The sequence below is a fragment of the Schistocerca piceifrons genome, chromosome 4 (assembly GCF_021461385.2).
Source record: "Schistocerca piceifrons isolate TAMUIC-IGC-003096 chromosome 4, iqSchPice1.1, whole genome shotgun sequence".
In the NCBI taxonomy this organism is placed as follows: Eukaryota; Metazoa; Arthropoda; class Insecta; order Orthoptera; family Acrididae; genus Schistocerca; species Schistocerca piceifrons.
This window is the reverse complement of record NC_060141.1, coordinates 279168754-279183567: the sequence shown is the minus strand read 5'-3', so window position 1 is coordinate 279183567 and position 14814 is coordinate 279168754. Positions and strand designations below refer to the sequence as shown.

Genomic DNA, 14814 nt, shown 5'->3' with positions numbered 1-14814 from the left:
CTTTAGCCTTGCTTCCACTATCAACCGCAATGTCAGAACTGCCTCTCTAACATCTTTACTTTTCATAAAGCAGAACTGATAGTCATCTAACACGTCCGCAATTTTTCCGACTCTCCTGTATACTATTCTTGTCAACAACTTGGATGCATGAGCTGTTTAGCCGAGTGTGCGATAACTCCCTCACTTCTCGGCTTTTGCAATCTTCAGAATTGTGTGGATAAGCTATCGAACATATTCTCCTCTCCGGAAATACTACCCTCCCAGTACAGTAGTGAGAGAGCGCTGCCTATTCCTAGATTTCATCGTTCTGTGATGTGCAAATTTTCTTTTTGTATTTGTCGATACTTTGATTTTTAATTAAAAAAAGAAATCGGTCCTAATGTTCTTTTTAAGCAGTCGCCACCACAAATCGTCCTACTCATTGTTTTCGAACCATTTGCAACGTTTGTTCTTCAGTAACAGTTCTTCTCTTCTTTTTATATTTTTAAAAAGTGCTCTTCGCTCACGCTGATAATGCCCAGCCCATATGGCGCGGGGGATAAAATAGCAGTAGAGGAAAAAAATATTCAAGACATTTCAAGATGGCTGGTGAATTTGCAGACTTCAAGGGGGGTAAGGCGTTCTTGTTACGGACATGGCACAGAGCCCGACCATTATTCGCAGTTCACATACAATTATTTCGAATTTTTGAGATGTGCAACTGTTCATGCTGTTTTAAAGGTACCTTTGGATACTGCGATTGCTTTCTGTGGAGAAAAAGAATAATCCTCTTGATGTTTGATGGAAATAATCACAGAAAGTTGAAGATACCTGAGGGTTGTGCACGGAGTTAAAACGTCATCACAGGAGATAAAATGGGGGTATACCGACATGACTCAGAAATGAAACGGAGTGGCGCTTAGCGGGTGCTATGTACCCAGCTACCCCCCAAAAACTACATGTGTACACAAGTCTGCGAATAAGGTCGTAGTCATTCCTTTCTTCGGTTTCAAAGATATGGCTTACATTCATACCTTTCCAAGAGTTACTGAAGTCACTGCAGAGTGATGCACACTAATACTGGGCCAGCTGATGAAGAACCACATTCCAAAGAAGACGGAGGAGGCTTTATTAGGATAATGCTATTCTTCATGTTAACTAAACTGCGATAGACTTACTCAACATAATGGCATTTATACGGTACCTCTTACCTTTTAAGTCCAGAGCTGCCACCTTGTGACTTTTTCCTCCAACCCTCTGCCAAAACCTACCTTATAGGGCGTCATTTTGAGAATTAAATCCTGGCATTGGAAGCTTAGAGGCGATTTTGAAGTGCGTCTCAAAGAACAGCGTCCGCCACGTCTTTCAGGAATAGCAGCGGAGTTGAGACAAGTGCATCACACTGGTGTAGGAATGTACTGACAATAACAATACTCTTAATTTGTATACTTCTGAAATAAAATTTGTAAAAGATCGAGAGACTGTCAACTGAACATCTCTTCTATGGTAAAGGAGTACTAGTTAATTCGTATGGGTATATGATTCTGAGATAATGAAGATCAGCTCCTTAGATCCATGAGGTTCCAACCATGTTGGCATTAGTCCTGTGGGGTTATGAGCATTGCTTTGCACATTTTTATTAAGTTCAAGATAGTCTTCGTATGTAAAGAGGTACATGATAAGTGATATTTGTGATTGCAGTACCTCTTGCCAGTGTTAATTAATATTACAACGCTGTGTCAGGCCTTTTTACGTTGTCTTGCTGAAAGTAAATTCTTGATCTTGCCCTTATTTCTGGATATTTCTTCGGTTCCAACACTTTTTTAGTTACTAGTTTTGGGCTTTATTGTGTTCCAAGTTTCTTGTTTTTAGGCCTATGTTTCACTTTCGTAAGATGATAGCTGTAGATCGTGGGACCCATCTTCAAAATTAATAAATGTTTCATACGTATAATGCGGGCACTGTAAAAGCTGCGACGTAGAGGAGGTTACTCTCGTCGAATGTTTCCATGAACGAGTGCACTGCTATAGCCGAGTGAAGTGAGCCTGGAATATCTTACATGACTGAGGTACAAATATTTCTCTACTATACCATACTGGTATTTCTTTCCTAAAACAATCCGCCAATAGTCTAAACTTGCTTATTACAATCGGTGTCGAGTACTGACTTGTGTTCTATGATAAGGTCATCGTTAATTCATGTTTGTATTCCATAACGTACAATTCGTTATATTCAGTCTGAGACACTAAGGTTAGTCGTTACTTCGGAGTGAGCGGCACGTATTATGTATTACTCGGCGTTACTTATTTATTGTTATTAATGTTGGCGGAAAACACTGATTGGATTCTAAAAACGATACCTTCGCTAAGTACTCGATCGTTAGCTTACAAACTGTTCACGTAAATGTTTAAACTATCACAAGTTCCAGATCCGTCGTCCAAAATGAAAAGAAGCGCTCGCCCAGCATATTTCCTCTTAGGGGAAAAACAACACTACCAATGGAAGCCTATCCAAGATAAATGACCTGACGAACGAACTGAAACTGCAGCATAAAACTGGAGAGAAAGTTTGGAAGTGCTGAATTAAATAGCAGTTACTGCATTTCTCCAATGAAGAATAATTGTGCCATTAATTTCACAGAGTTAAGATAATAATAGCAAAGGTAAATAATGCAGCATACCCCAACTATATGGGCCTTAAAGGAACTACGTGTATAAAATTTGAAAGTGTTTAGAGGACATAAAAGGAAACACTTTTTTATATAACAGGAATACTGCTGGTGAATTCTTTGCCTGCAGAGATACATGAAGGTTTTGGCGACAGTGATGTTCAGAGATCGTGTTCAAACCACCGTGTGATGAACATGTCGAGAGATGGTGCCGAAAATGTCGTCCGTTGTGTTTGTATGCTAACAAGTGTCTCCAGAAGAACTGACTCCACGTTTGGCTGAAGCTGCTGTGGCTATTTGTGAAACATCTTGTTGTTTTGAACGTGTTGGGCAACCTTTAGCATGCAGGTGGTGGTTGTGCACTGATGTAAACGGACAACGTTTTCAGTAACAATTCTAAAACAGTATTCATCACAGGGCAGTTTGGGCACCGTCTCTGAACATCACTAGCGTCAAAGCCTTCATGGAACCCCGTCAGTGAAACGGTGCCACTGTGATGTTTTTGTCACGTAAAAAAGCGTTTCTTTACGATTCGTTCGAATCCTAAAATTTTGTGTACGTAGCTCTATATCACATGTTTTGGACGTTATTTAATTGTGTTTATTTCCATTCTCTGTTTGCCAGACGAGAATATATTTAGCAATGTGAATAAATATGTGTCTGAGATTACGCAACATACATTAAGTGCACTGTGAAATAAATTATTCTTTGTGGACTGGGATAAATTTCGGTGCACAACTTCAATGAAACTACAAGCAAATAGACCTCATCACATTTCAAAGGAATCTGTAATTACAAATAAATGTACATTTAACGGTAATGAAACTGATAATGACGGCATTCTGCCGAAACGCCTCGTGCTAATACATATTGGTAAGTAAAAGCGACTAAAGCAGAGCCCGCATCTCGTGGTCGTGCGGTAGCGTTCTCGCTTCCCACGCCCGGGTTCCCGGGTTCGATTCCCGGTGGGGTCAGGGATTTTCTCTGCCTCGTGATGGCTGGGTGTTGTGTGATGTCTTTAGGTTAGTTAGGTTTAAGTAGTTCTAAGTTCTAGGGGACTGATGACCATAGATGTTAAGTCCCATAGTGCTCAGAGCCATTTGAACTAAAGCAGAAAAACTACTTAAACATTTGAGCAATTATGGCTCCTATGGAATTTCCATCGTATAAAAAAGATAATCGCTTTGTAAGTATCTTCGCGTCTCTGTTTTAGAGTATCTGTTTTCTCTTCGTTGCGCTTGCTTTCGATTTTATGTTCAGGGAGTCAACAGCTTTCGCTTGCTGTTATACCTTGTACACTATTCAACGTACGTCTTGTATAAATAAATAGAATATCCTCATTTAATCTTTAATAGCATACCAGACTTTCATGTTGCTGTGTTAGCACTGTTTTCTTTGTCTTTACTTGTGTCAATTTCTGTTTTAACAAACCACGCACGATCCATCCCAGTTATTTTTCACAGGCACCAACCATTTATGTGCCGTGTGTTAACTTCTCCACTACTTTATTACCATTAGATCAGCTCCAGTTTTCATTACTGAAATACCTTGTCTTTGGACAATCTCATAGCTTTGAGTCCCAAGCATTAATGCAAGTTTCCTACACCTGCGCGTGACCACTACTGGTAACATTTAGTTTCTGTGGCAATGTCAGTCAGGAAGCAGCCGCCGATCGAGCAATACCAGGATAGTAACCGATTTTGTGACATTTTACAAGTTCTTAACCAGAAGCGAACTATGAGACTCATTTGGGTGCAACATTAGTTTACTTTTTGAATTTTTGCGTGTTAATTTAATATTTACTAGACACAATTCACGCATTTTAGTTTATGTCGGAAAGTAACCGATTGTGTGAGCCTCTAAAAGTTACTAACCAGGAGCGAATTATGTATTCACCAAAGTAATTTAGTTTTTCAATTTCTGCGTATCTATCTAGTTTGGCAGACACAGTTCTTGCGTTTACGTCAGTGTCTGCAGTAGAATTTCGTAGCTCCAGTCGATAGTGGTCTGTTTGCCTGTGTAGTGTAGTTTTTCACCATCTTTAGTATGGACAGGGACTGCGACTGCTGTGTGTGCATCCGAGATGAGTTGGCGACATTTCACTCGCAGCTGTAGGCTGTGTTGACTTCGCGTACCAGCTAGAGGCTGCAATAGACGGGCTGCACTGTTGTGGACTGGTCGTAGGGATACAGCGGGGGAACAGCCCAAGAATCCGCACATCGGTCCGGACCGTGGCAGGCCACGAAAGACTTCCCGAGCGCCCGAACGCAAGGCCTCGCTGGTTAACCGGACAAACAACTTCCAGGTGCCATCTGTGGGTGACAGTGTCCCCTCTGTCAGATGCAGTCGCTCGTCCTGTTTCAGAGGAAACCTCTCAGATGGAGCATCCTAACAGTCACAGAATGTGGGATTATTGGTAGTTGGGAGCTCGAATGTTAGGCGAATTAGGAGGCCCCGTAGGTACATGGCTGCTAAGGAGGAGAAGAAAGCCAGTGTGCACTCTGTTTGCTTACTGACAGAGTCATTCTAGACGTGGAACGGAACCTTCCGGATCCCTTGAAGCGCTCAGGGTGCAGCCAACTGCAAGTGGTTGCTCATGCTGATACTGATGATGTGTCTCGCTTTGGATCGGAAGACATCCTCTCTAGTTTCGAGCGGTTGTCTGAAGTGGTAAAGGCTGCCAGTCGTGCTTGCGAGATGAAAGCAGAGTTCAGCATTTGCAGCAGTCGACAGGAACGATTGCAGACCTCTGGTACATAGCCGAATGGAAGGCCTGAATCAGAGGGTCAGACGATTCTACTACCGTGTAGGCTGCAGATTTTTCGACTTGGGCCATACGGCAGTGGGGTTTCGGGTTACGCTAAATAAGTAAACAGGTCAGGAGTCCGTTACACGCAGAAGGAGGCTATAAGAGTAGCGGGGACTGTGAAGCGTGGACTGGGCGGTTTTAGTTCAGAAGGTCTCGAGGAAACACAAAAAGAGCTTCAATCTCAAAGGATACGTAGAACTAGGAACCATCGGTATAGGAATTGTCAATTGTCGTAACTGTGTTGGAGAAGTACCAGAGCTCCAAGCACTAATAGAAAGCACTGATGCTCAGATCTTTAGTGATAGTTGGGAGCCCCAAAAGCCGGAGATAAGTTCAGCTGAAATTTTTGCGAAAGACCCAGCGGTATTCAGTAACGATAGGCTGAAAACAGTTGGCGGTGGCGTATTTGTTGCTGTCAAATGTAGTTGATCTTCTAGCAAAACTGAAGTAGATAGTTTCTGTGACTTAGTAAGTGTAGAGGTCATTCTTGACCAGAAAAAAATAATAATTGGATTCTTTTACCGAGCTCCCAGCTCAAGTGATATAACTGCTGAAAAGTTCAAAGAAAACTTGAGTCTATTTTCAAGCAAGTGCCCAAGTCATACAATACGACTGCAATTTACTCTCGATATGTTGGCGAGAATAATGTTCGTATCGGGAGGTACGCATAAAAAACAGTGTGAAATTATGCTAGACGCATTCCATGAAAATTATTTCGAGCAGTTAGTTCATGAGCCCACTCTAAAACTTAACGGTTATAAAAACGCGCCTGACCTCTCAGCAACATATAATCCTGAGCTAATAACGGGTCTCAAAACGGATTCAGAGATTAGTTATCTCAGGGTTGTCCTAGCGAGACTGAATACGGTAACTCCCAAATCCACCAAATATAAGCGGAAAATATATCTGTTCAAAACAGCAAAAGAAAAATCACTTGACGCCTTCCTGGAAGACAGTCTCCAATCTAACGGAGGAGTAGAGCAGATGTGGCCCGAATTCAATGAAATAGCATCAGCAGCAATTGAGAGATCTATACCAAATAACTTACAAAAGACATAGCACAAAACATGTCAGAACACTGTTGCAGAAACAACGAGAAACGCATGACAAATTTAAACGAACGCAAAATCTCCAAGACTGACAATCTTTTATAGAAGCTCAAAATTTATCTCAGAGATCAATGCGGGGTGCTTATAATAGTTTCCATTATGAAACATTATCTCGACACCTGGCACCAAATCCAAAGAGATTCTGGACGTGTGTGAAGTACTTCTCTGCGCGATAGGGATAGAAATAGAGTTACTAAACACAGCCTTCCAAAAGTTTATTCACCAAAGAGGACGAAGTTCATATTCTAGAATGTGAATTAAGAACAGCTGCCTACATGAATAATTTAGAAATAGATATCAAATGTTCAAATATGTGTGAATTCCTAAGGGACCAAACTGCTGGCCCATCGGTCCCTAGACTTTCACACTACGTAAACTAACTTAAACTAGGAACAACACACACACCCATGTCCAAAATAGGACTGTAACGTCCGGTGGAAAGGGCCGCGCAGTCCGTGACATGGCGCCTCTAACCACACGACCACTCCGCACGGCTAAAAGATATCCTCGGAGTAGTGAAGCAACTTAAATCACTTAATGAAAACTAGTCTTCCGGTCTAGATTGTATAGATTCATTTCAGAATATGCTGATGCAATAGCTCCATTCTTAACAATCATATACAACCGCTCTCTCGGTGAAAGATCCGCACCCAAAGACTAGAAAGTTTCACTGGTTACAGCAATATTCAAAAAAGGCGACAGGGGTAATCCACTAAATTACACCCCAGTCATTAACGTCAATATGTAGCAGGATTTTGGACTAAATACAATGTTCGAGCTTCATGAATCACATCGAAGAGAATGATCTATTGACACATGTAAATACGGTTTTAGAAAACATCGTTCTTGTGAAACATTAAAAGCTCTTTACTTACACCGTGTTGAGTGCGATCGACAAACTATTTCAAGTATTTCTAGATTTCCAGAAGGCTTTTGACACCATACCTCACCAGCGGCTTGTATTAGAATTAGTGCTTATGGAATATCATCTCAGTTATGCGACTGTGTTCGTGATGTCCTGTCAGAAAGGTCACAGTTCGTAGTAACTGACGGAAAGTCAACGAGTAAAGCAGAAGTGATTTCTAGCGTTCCCAAAGGTAGTATTATAGGCCATCTGCTGTTCCTTATCTACAGAGATGATTTATAAGTCGATCTGGGAAGTCGTATTAGCTTGTCTGCAGATGATGCTGCTGTTTATCCTCATCAGAAGACAAAAATTTATTGCAAAAAAATTTAAATAAGATATTTGTATGGCGCAAAAATTGGCAATTGACCTTAAATAATGGAAAATGTGAGGTCATCCACGTGAGTCCTAAAAGGAATCCCTTGAAGTTCATTACACGATAAATCACCCAAATCTAAAAGCCCTAAATTCAACTAAATACCTAGTAGTTACAATTGCAAACAACTTAACTTGGAAGGAACACATTGAAAAAATATGGGGAAATCGAACCAAAGACTGAGTTTTATTGGCAGAACACTAAGAAAATCCAATAGATCTACTGAAGAGACTGCCTACATTGCGCTTTTCCGTCCACTTTTTGGGTACTGCTGCGCGGTATGGGATCCGTACTGACAGAATTAATTGAGTACGTCAAAAAAGTTCAAAGATGTGCAACACGTTTTGTATTGTCGAGAAACAGGAGAGACAGCGACATGGAGATGTTACAGTGTTTCTGGTGGAAATCGTTAAAACGAAGATGCATTTCGTTGTGGTGGATTCTTCTCACAAAATTGCAATCACCAACTTTCTCCTCAGAATATAAAAATAGTTTGTTGAATCCGACCTACATAGAGAGAAAAGATTATCATAATAAAATAAGGGAAATCAGAACTCGTGCGGAAAGATACAGTAATTTATTTTTTCCTCGTGCTGTTCGAGAATGAAATGATAAATAATTAATGTGAAGGTGGGTGGATGAACCCCCTGCCAGGCGCTCAAGTGTAATTTGCCGACTAACCATGTAGACGTAGATGTAGATGACGTCACTTCCATCGACCTTATACAATGAGTGGCACTCGATTATCTGAATTCTGATCAATTCGTCATGACGATATATCGCATACACTCGCACTCTAAATGCGAGATCCAATGGCCATAAATTTTCGAAGAGGAAAAACGGAAACTTTTTGCCTTTTAGTATGACGCTTGACCATAGACAGTCTCGAAAAATAATACTAAATCTGATGATGCTCTAAGACCGAAACCAGTTGTAATTAAGGGTTGTTAATCAACATAACTTCAGTCGTGATTGTGCATTATAATAAAGAGCTATTAAAATTACTGAACAGATCAATTCACATTTTCATGTCCTCAAGAGCAAACGCCACGGTTGTTTCAGAGAAGTGCATGATGAACAATGTGACACGAAACACTAAATATTGTCAGTAACTGTCACTTTTGAAAACAAAAGGTTTTGAGTAAAGAAATTTCGTCTGGCTGAAAAATGGAAATTAATAAGCTTTCAAGCGTCTCACCTGTCCCCCTCAGCGAGGTAACAGAACGTACGCAGCGTATACGTCAATCACTTGTCGGGAAACTGGTGGAAAGTTTTTAATTATAATTGGACCTTTACGAAAAAAAACTGTGAAGGTGATATACATGGCTTTTTTTTCCTCCAATATTGACTACCTGCCACGTAGCTTGACGTTTGCAAGAGGATTTTAAAACATTCATAAGACATACTAATTTAAAAATTATTGAAATTAGTTATTTACATAACAGTCGTACTTACGTTAGCAGGTAGATTAGCTAGATTTCGAAACTGCGGCGAGTACATCCTGTTAGGTATCTTATTGTCATATATCTGCCTCTGAATTTCCCTCATGTTTCCCAGTGCTTTGTTCGGATCTTCGTTCGACTCTTTATCTGAAAATAAAACAAATTTATTAAAGAGAAATAAATGTATTGTCGTATACATAACAGATATTTGAAATGATTTCCTTGTTCTATTTGTACTTCACTCGAGGACGAAATGCAGAAATATTCAATATCGTAAACTTGGTTTATCGCTCTTCCTGAAGGTATACTCTATATGACCGTTTGACAGTCATTTTCGAATATTGATTCTAACCTTACACAGCAGCATTTCGCGAACAGTTCCTCAATTTTTTTTTATTTCGAATCTCTATAACAACCTAGTTCAGATAGAACAGGTCGGACACAAATCCAGCAGATCGACTCTCACTACGTTCGACGTCTTTCATCGCGGCCGGCTGCAGTGGCCGAGCGGTTCTAGGCGCTACAGTCTGGAACCTCGCGACCGCTGCGGTCGCAGGTTCGAATCCTACCTCGGGCATGGATGTGTGTGATGTCCTTCGGTTAGTTAGGTTTAAGTAGTTCTAAGTTCTAGGGGACTGATGACCACAGCAGTTAAGTCCCATAGTGCTCAGAGCCATTTGAATCTTTCCTCGAGGCCAGTTAGTAAGCACCACAAATTCCCGAACAATAATTCAGAACATCTAGCACATTAACAACTATACATCACAAGAATGGTCACAATAAATAGCATGCATCGACTGAGCTACATACAACGATTTCGGGTTTTCCTCTCCACCCCCTGTTATACACGTTTGCGTGACTGATCAAACTTCTTCAGTTGCAGATTTAAGCTCCGAGCTCAGCGAAAAAATGGAAAAGTTCTCCCTTTGAATGATACGTGGAAGCAGAGATCCTGCAAGCGAAGTGCCTGTACTTTAATTGCAGATCGAGCTATACACAGACCTCAGAAACCCGGCCATTGTTTCAGGCTGTCAGGTCAGTGGAAGGTTGTGGAAACTGTATAAAGCTTTGTGAATTGTCCTCATCAGAATGTCAGATTAAACAGTTTTGATTCGTGGAAATATAAACTGTTGCTTTTTTAAAAAAAAAAAAATGAATGTAAACATTGCTCTTTCCTGAAACTTACAGGAGGTTTAGTTCTCGGCTGTGACGAATGTGCAACTTTTGAATGTCATTCGTTTACGTCCGTCTGTTATATGTTTCCACTATACCAACAAAGCATAAGGTTTACCCTTCGCCCAAGATTGTTGTTTCCTGTAGAGTCTTTAACTTCATCCAGCCTATTTTACGTTTCAGTAAAATACGACTCGTCTTTTAGTTCTTGCACAAGATGCAAGCGTTTTATCGTTTAATGAGTTACGCTTGGAACCCGCTGCTCTAAGGCTGTATGGTGGATCGCACACCAAGCTTGACCTCGCGCATAGAACCATTTGACTGTATCGGAGCCGCGAGAAAGTGTTAGAATGCACTTACAACAATCGGTCACGACAAAACACTTAACCCATTCATGAATAGTTTGCCTACTTTGAGGATCTTAACTAAACAAGTTACCATTATTCAGTTGTACGGTTTTTGTAGATAAGACACAGTGAAGCCGTTCAGAACTAGTGCTAGCAACAATTTTGAAGCAACTAATTTGCAGATATTTACTGGTGCGATTCAGTATTATACGAGAATCGAAGTATTTTCCTAAAGCACGACAACAGTACCAACACCGTCAGCCTTTGCAGACACGTCCTGCATAATGAGCGATTCTGTCACGACTAGGACATTCTTGACATTTTGGACCTACATTAACGATCTCATAACGTGTTGGCTCGTGCAAAGACCGACGTATCTTTGAAGGTGAAATGTGTTAATACTTTTACAGGCAGACACATTTATTTCCTATCTGTTCACATTTGGCTCTGACTGGAGACGACCATGACTGAATATCTCCAAATACAATAAATAACATTTTGTAACACCTTTCGTATGCGCAGATTTTCCATTATGATAACGCTGAATTAATCACACAAAAGATGGTACAGTTTGTATGATCATCAGATGAGCAGTTATGGGCGAATCGGCTTCAAACAGATGGGAATGAATGTGTAAAGCAAAATTGCTTTTTAAAAGCACTGCAATCTATAAGTTAAAAATTATTTACGTCAATCACGTACACTCACATAAATGGAAAGAGTTACACCATGAAACAATTATCCGATAATTATAAAATTTCGTTACGATATTATCACATAATGGATATTAAATGATACGACGCTTATTCCATTCAGGAATGATATCCATCATGAACATCACTATGAGGTGTGACCCCCACAGACACCAAAACAGTAATGTATTCGTAGTAATGTGAAAGCAATATCGTCTTGTGGAAGTGCTTGTGAATACGTAAGTTGAAGGTGGAAAGGGGAAAAGGAAAGGATAGGGAAGCAACTAATGATATCATCTTCATCGTAAGTTTATGCGGAATAAACGACGACGACTGGGAATGTGCGCTGGATCAGCACTCGAAACCAGGATGTCCTCCGTACTAGGCATTTCCGTGAATCTCTGCTCCACCTGGACACAGATTTTTATCGCAAATGCGCTATCCCGACACGCTCTCCAGCCGACTCACATTTCCGCCTAATTCCATCTATCTGCAGTCTCCGTCCATATACTCCACGTTCGCTAATCTCAGGTTCCCACTGCGATGGAACGTAAATGCGCATTTGCACTGAAGGTTGAGGGTTCACTACCCATCGAGGTGAATGAAATGTATGAATGCGTGGTATCTGTTCTTTCTGACATGTCAGAAGGAACAAACGCCACTCAAAATCCGCAGCTGCGATACATATTACGTACATTGAAGGTGGAGGTGGTAGAAGTGAAAGGAATGGGAAGAAGGTAATGAAACCAGAAGCTTGTCTGAAAGATGAGATACCAGGCATTTATACAATCGAACTGCCTCGATGGGTGATGAATGTATAACCTTCAATACGGATACTCATTTACTTTCGACCTCAAGCGCGAGTCTACCATTGGCGAGCAGCGAGGACATGGACGGGTACAGCGGATAGGTAGCGCACGGTGGACGTGTGGGTCGGCAGGGAGGCGCGCCGAGATAGTCCGCGAATTTGCGATAAACACCGTGTCCTGATGGTGCAGTAGTTAACGCAACTTCCTAGTATCAGGAGATCCTAGTTTAGAGTCACAGTCCGGCACATGTTTTCACTCGTCGCCGCTAATTCCACCTGAAGTCCCGATACAGTCGATATTATTAGTTCCTTTCCTTTCTCCCAGCTCTACTTTCAATTTACATAATGTGTAACACAGCTGTGTAATTCTTGTGGTGTCTATTCTTTCAGACATGCAGCTCATTTCATTAGTTCCGTCCCTTTCCTCCTTCTCCCCCCTCCCTCCTCCTCGCCTCCACCTTCAATTTACATGATATCTACCACTATTTCGGATTTAGCGCGGTGTCTGTTCTTTTGGACGTCTCCGAACGAGCAGCCACCACGCATTCATATGATTTCTAGCGATGCCTGGAACACCTGCTGTGTTAGTTCCTGAAGTTCGTGAAGATTTCCGGCTGCAAGATGGTATGAATGTGTACGTCTTCCCATCGCACCCTACTCATACTCTGAGTGTGACAAATCAGGGTACCCGCCAGGTCAGTCAAAGATCCGTAGGGAACTCAAGGCATTTTTGGTGTGAACTAAAGTGCAGGGTCTCGCACTGTGCTTTTGTAATACGAGTATGCTGTTTGGCGCCCTGGTCATGAATGACATGACAACAGGTGCTCACCATTCCTTTGACACACTAGTGAGCATTCTGCCTTCTTTGAGACACTACCAAATCAGTCCTGTTAGTAGGTCCAATAGCTACCCATACGACGATTCCAAGGGACTGAGAAATATGAGTCTGGAGAATTACTGTTTTCTGTGGTCTACATTGGCAACATCACAAACAGGGATGAGGCAGATCGATGAATCCCATAGACCAGGGCTTCCCAACAAAATTTTCTCGAGGACCCCCTCATCAAGCATGATTGGTACGTCATATCACAGTATCAAGTACCTAAAAAAGCCAGTGGTTGTCAGTTGTCAGCTGCAAAGAGGCAGCGCGCGCAGTCTAACGGCATACAGTAGAACTATTTCCCTCTATGTAATTCTAGTTTTGCGCTTGAGTGAGCTAGTGTCAGTTGGCTCTAGGAAGACGCTAGACGAAGAAGTTAGCGTTCGCTAAAGCTCTTCTAATGCAGGAATCGGCCAAAACAAAAAATCTGTTATCACACGGAATATACTTAATATACTTTTTATTCTAATAGCATCTTGCGGACCCCTCTTTCATAGCTCGCGGACCCCTGTGGGTCCGCGGACCACTTGTTGGGAACCACAGCCATAGACCATCAGTCAGTGTGCCAGTAGGCTCCTGCTCTACATCATGCATTTCTCTGTGGTCAGTGGTATGATTACAGCGGTAAAGGACACATGGCAGCTCGAGATCTCAGTCGAGTTATCAATAATCTGTACCCGACAATTCGCTATCACTGTCGATAACTATGTCCAGATTTCAGTTTCTGTCATCTGCCTATTCATCATGGCCAGTCAAACAACTGTGTGATCAGTGAATGGCGTAGCACTTTTGTAAGGACTGTTCCTGCCATGCTGTTGTTCTCACTCTACACGTATGTCGTCATCACCTGTGTTGGAGTCGTTGCAGTAAAATCATCAGTCAGTGCAGTCTGTTGGTATGATGCTGTCAATGACTCGACTTTTCTCAACGTCCTAAAAGTGACAGTAAGCTGCAGGACATCATATTTAGCAGTGTCCTCCTGAAAATTTCCAGTAACATTAAAAGGCTTGTGTCCTAGACTGGGTGACCAAATAAAAGATTATTGCCATTTGTGAATTGAACGATCTTAGGAAGGGAAGCCAAATAAAAGGCTATTACTGTGCGTAAAATAATATTTTGTTATCGGGTCAGCTAAATAAAACGTGTATGTACTCAGAGAATTTTTGCATCCTGGAAAGGAGAGCCACATAAAAGGTTGCTTTTATATGAAAAGATATTTGGCAAGAATATCGTCGCGAAAGACTTTAACTTTGCAGCGTCTAAATAAACAAAATTGTAAGATTAATTTATTCGTCCTCGTTAATTCTTTAATCCTTAAAGAGTCTTGGAGGAATAGGATAAGGTCTTTCTCTACTTTAATTAGATACAAGATTCTGTTTCTTTGGCTGTTGGAATCAAGTGAGATAATACAATACCGAACTGTAGTGCCTTTGTTGTTCAGAAGTTCGATGCAATGTACCTTCGGACATGCACTCTTGTATGCGTGTCCAAAGCAACATTTATCGCACTTCTGAACAAACTACTATATCATTTACATCTGCCGACACCAGGCAAGCGATTCTCATTTAAAATGTCTTTCCTGTACGGGAATATATGTAATGGATTTACGAGTGCAGGCTGTAGATAC

At 41.3% G+C, this 14814-nt stretch overlaps 1 protein-coding gene across 3 annotated transcripts in view; it reads right to left on the bottom strand.

The window, feature by feature from the left end:
* LOC124795136 (nephrin-like) overlaps positions 1 to 14814 on the bottom strand; it is a 721452-nt gene that overhangs the window by 12892 nt on the left and 693746 nt on the right. For all 3 annotated transcript variants that reach the window (XM_047259013.1, XM_047259011.1, XM_047259014.1), the window contains exon 13: positions 9301 to 9434. In XM_047259013.1, coding sequence (XP_047114969.1) covers positions 9301 to 9434 — 134 coding nt within the window. The remainder of the gene's footprint in view (positions 1 to 9300; positions 9435 to 14814) is intronic.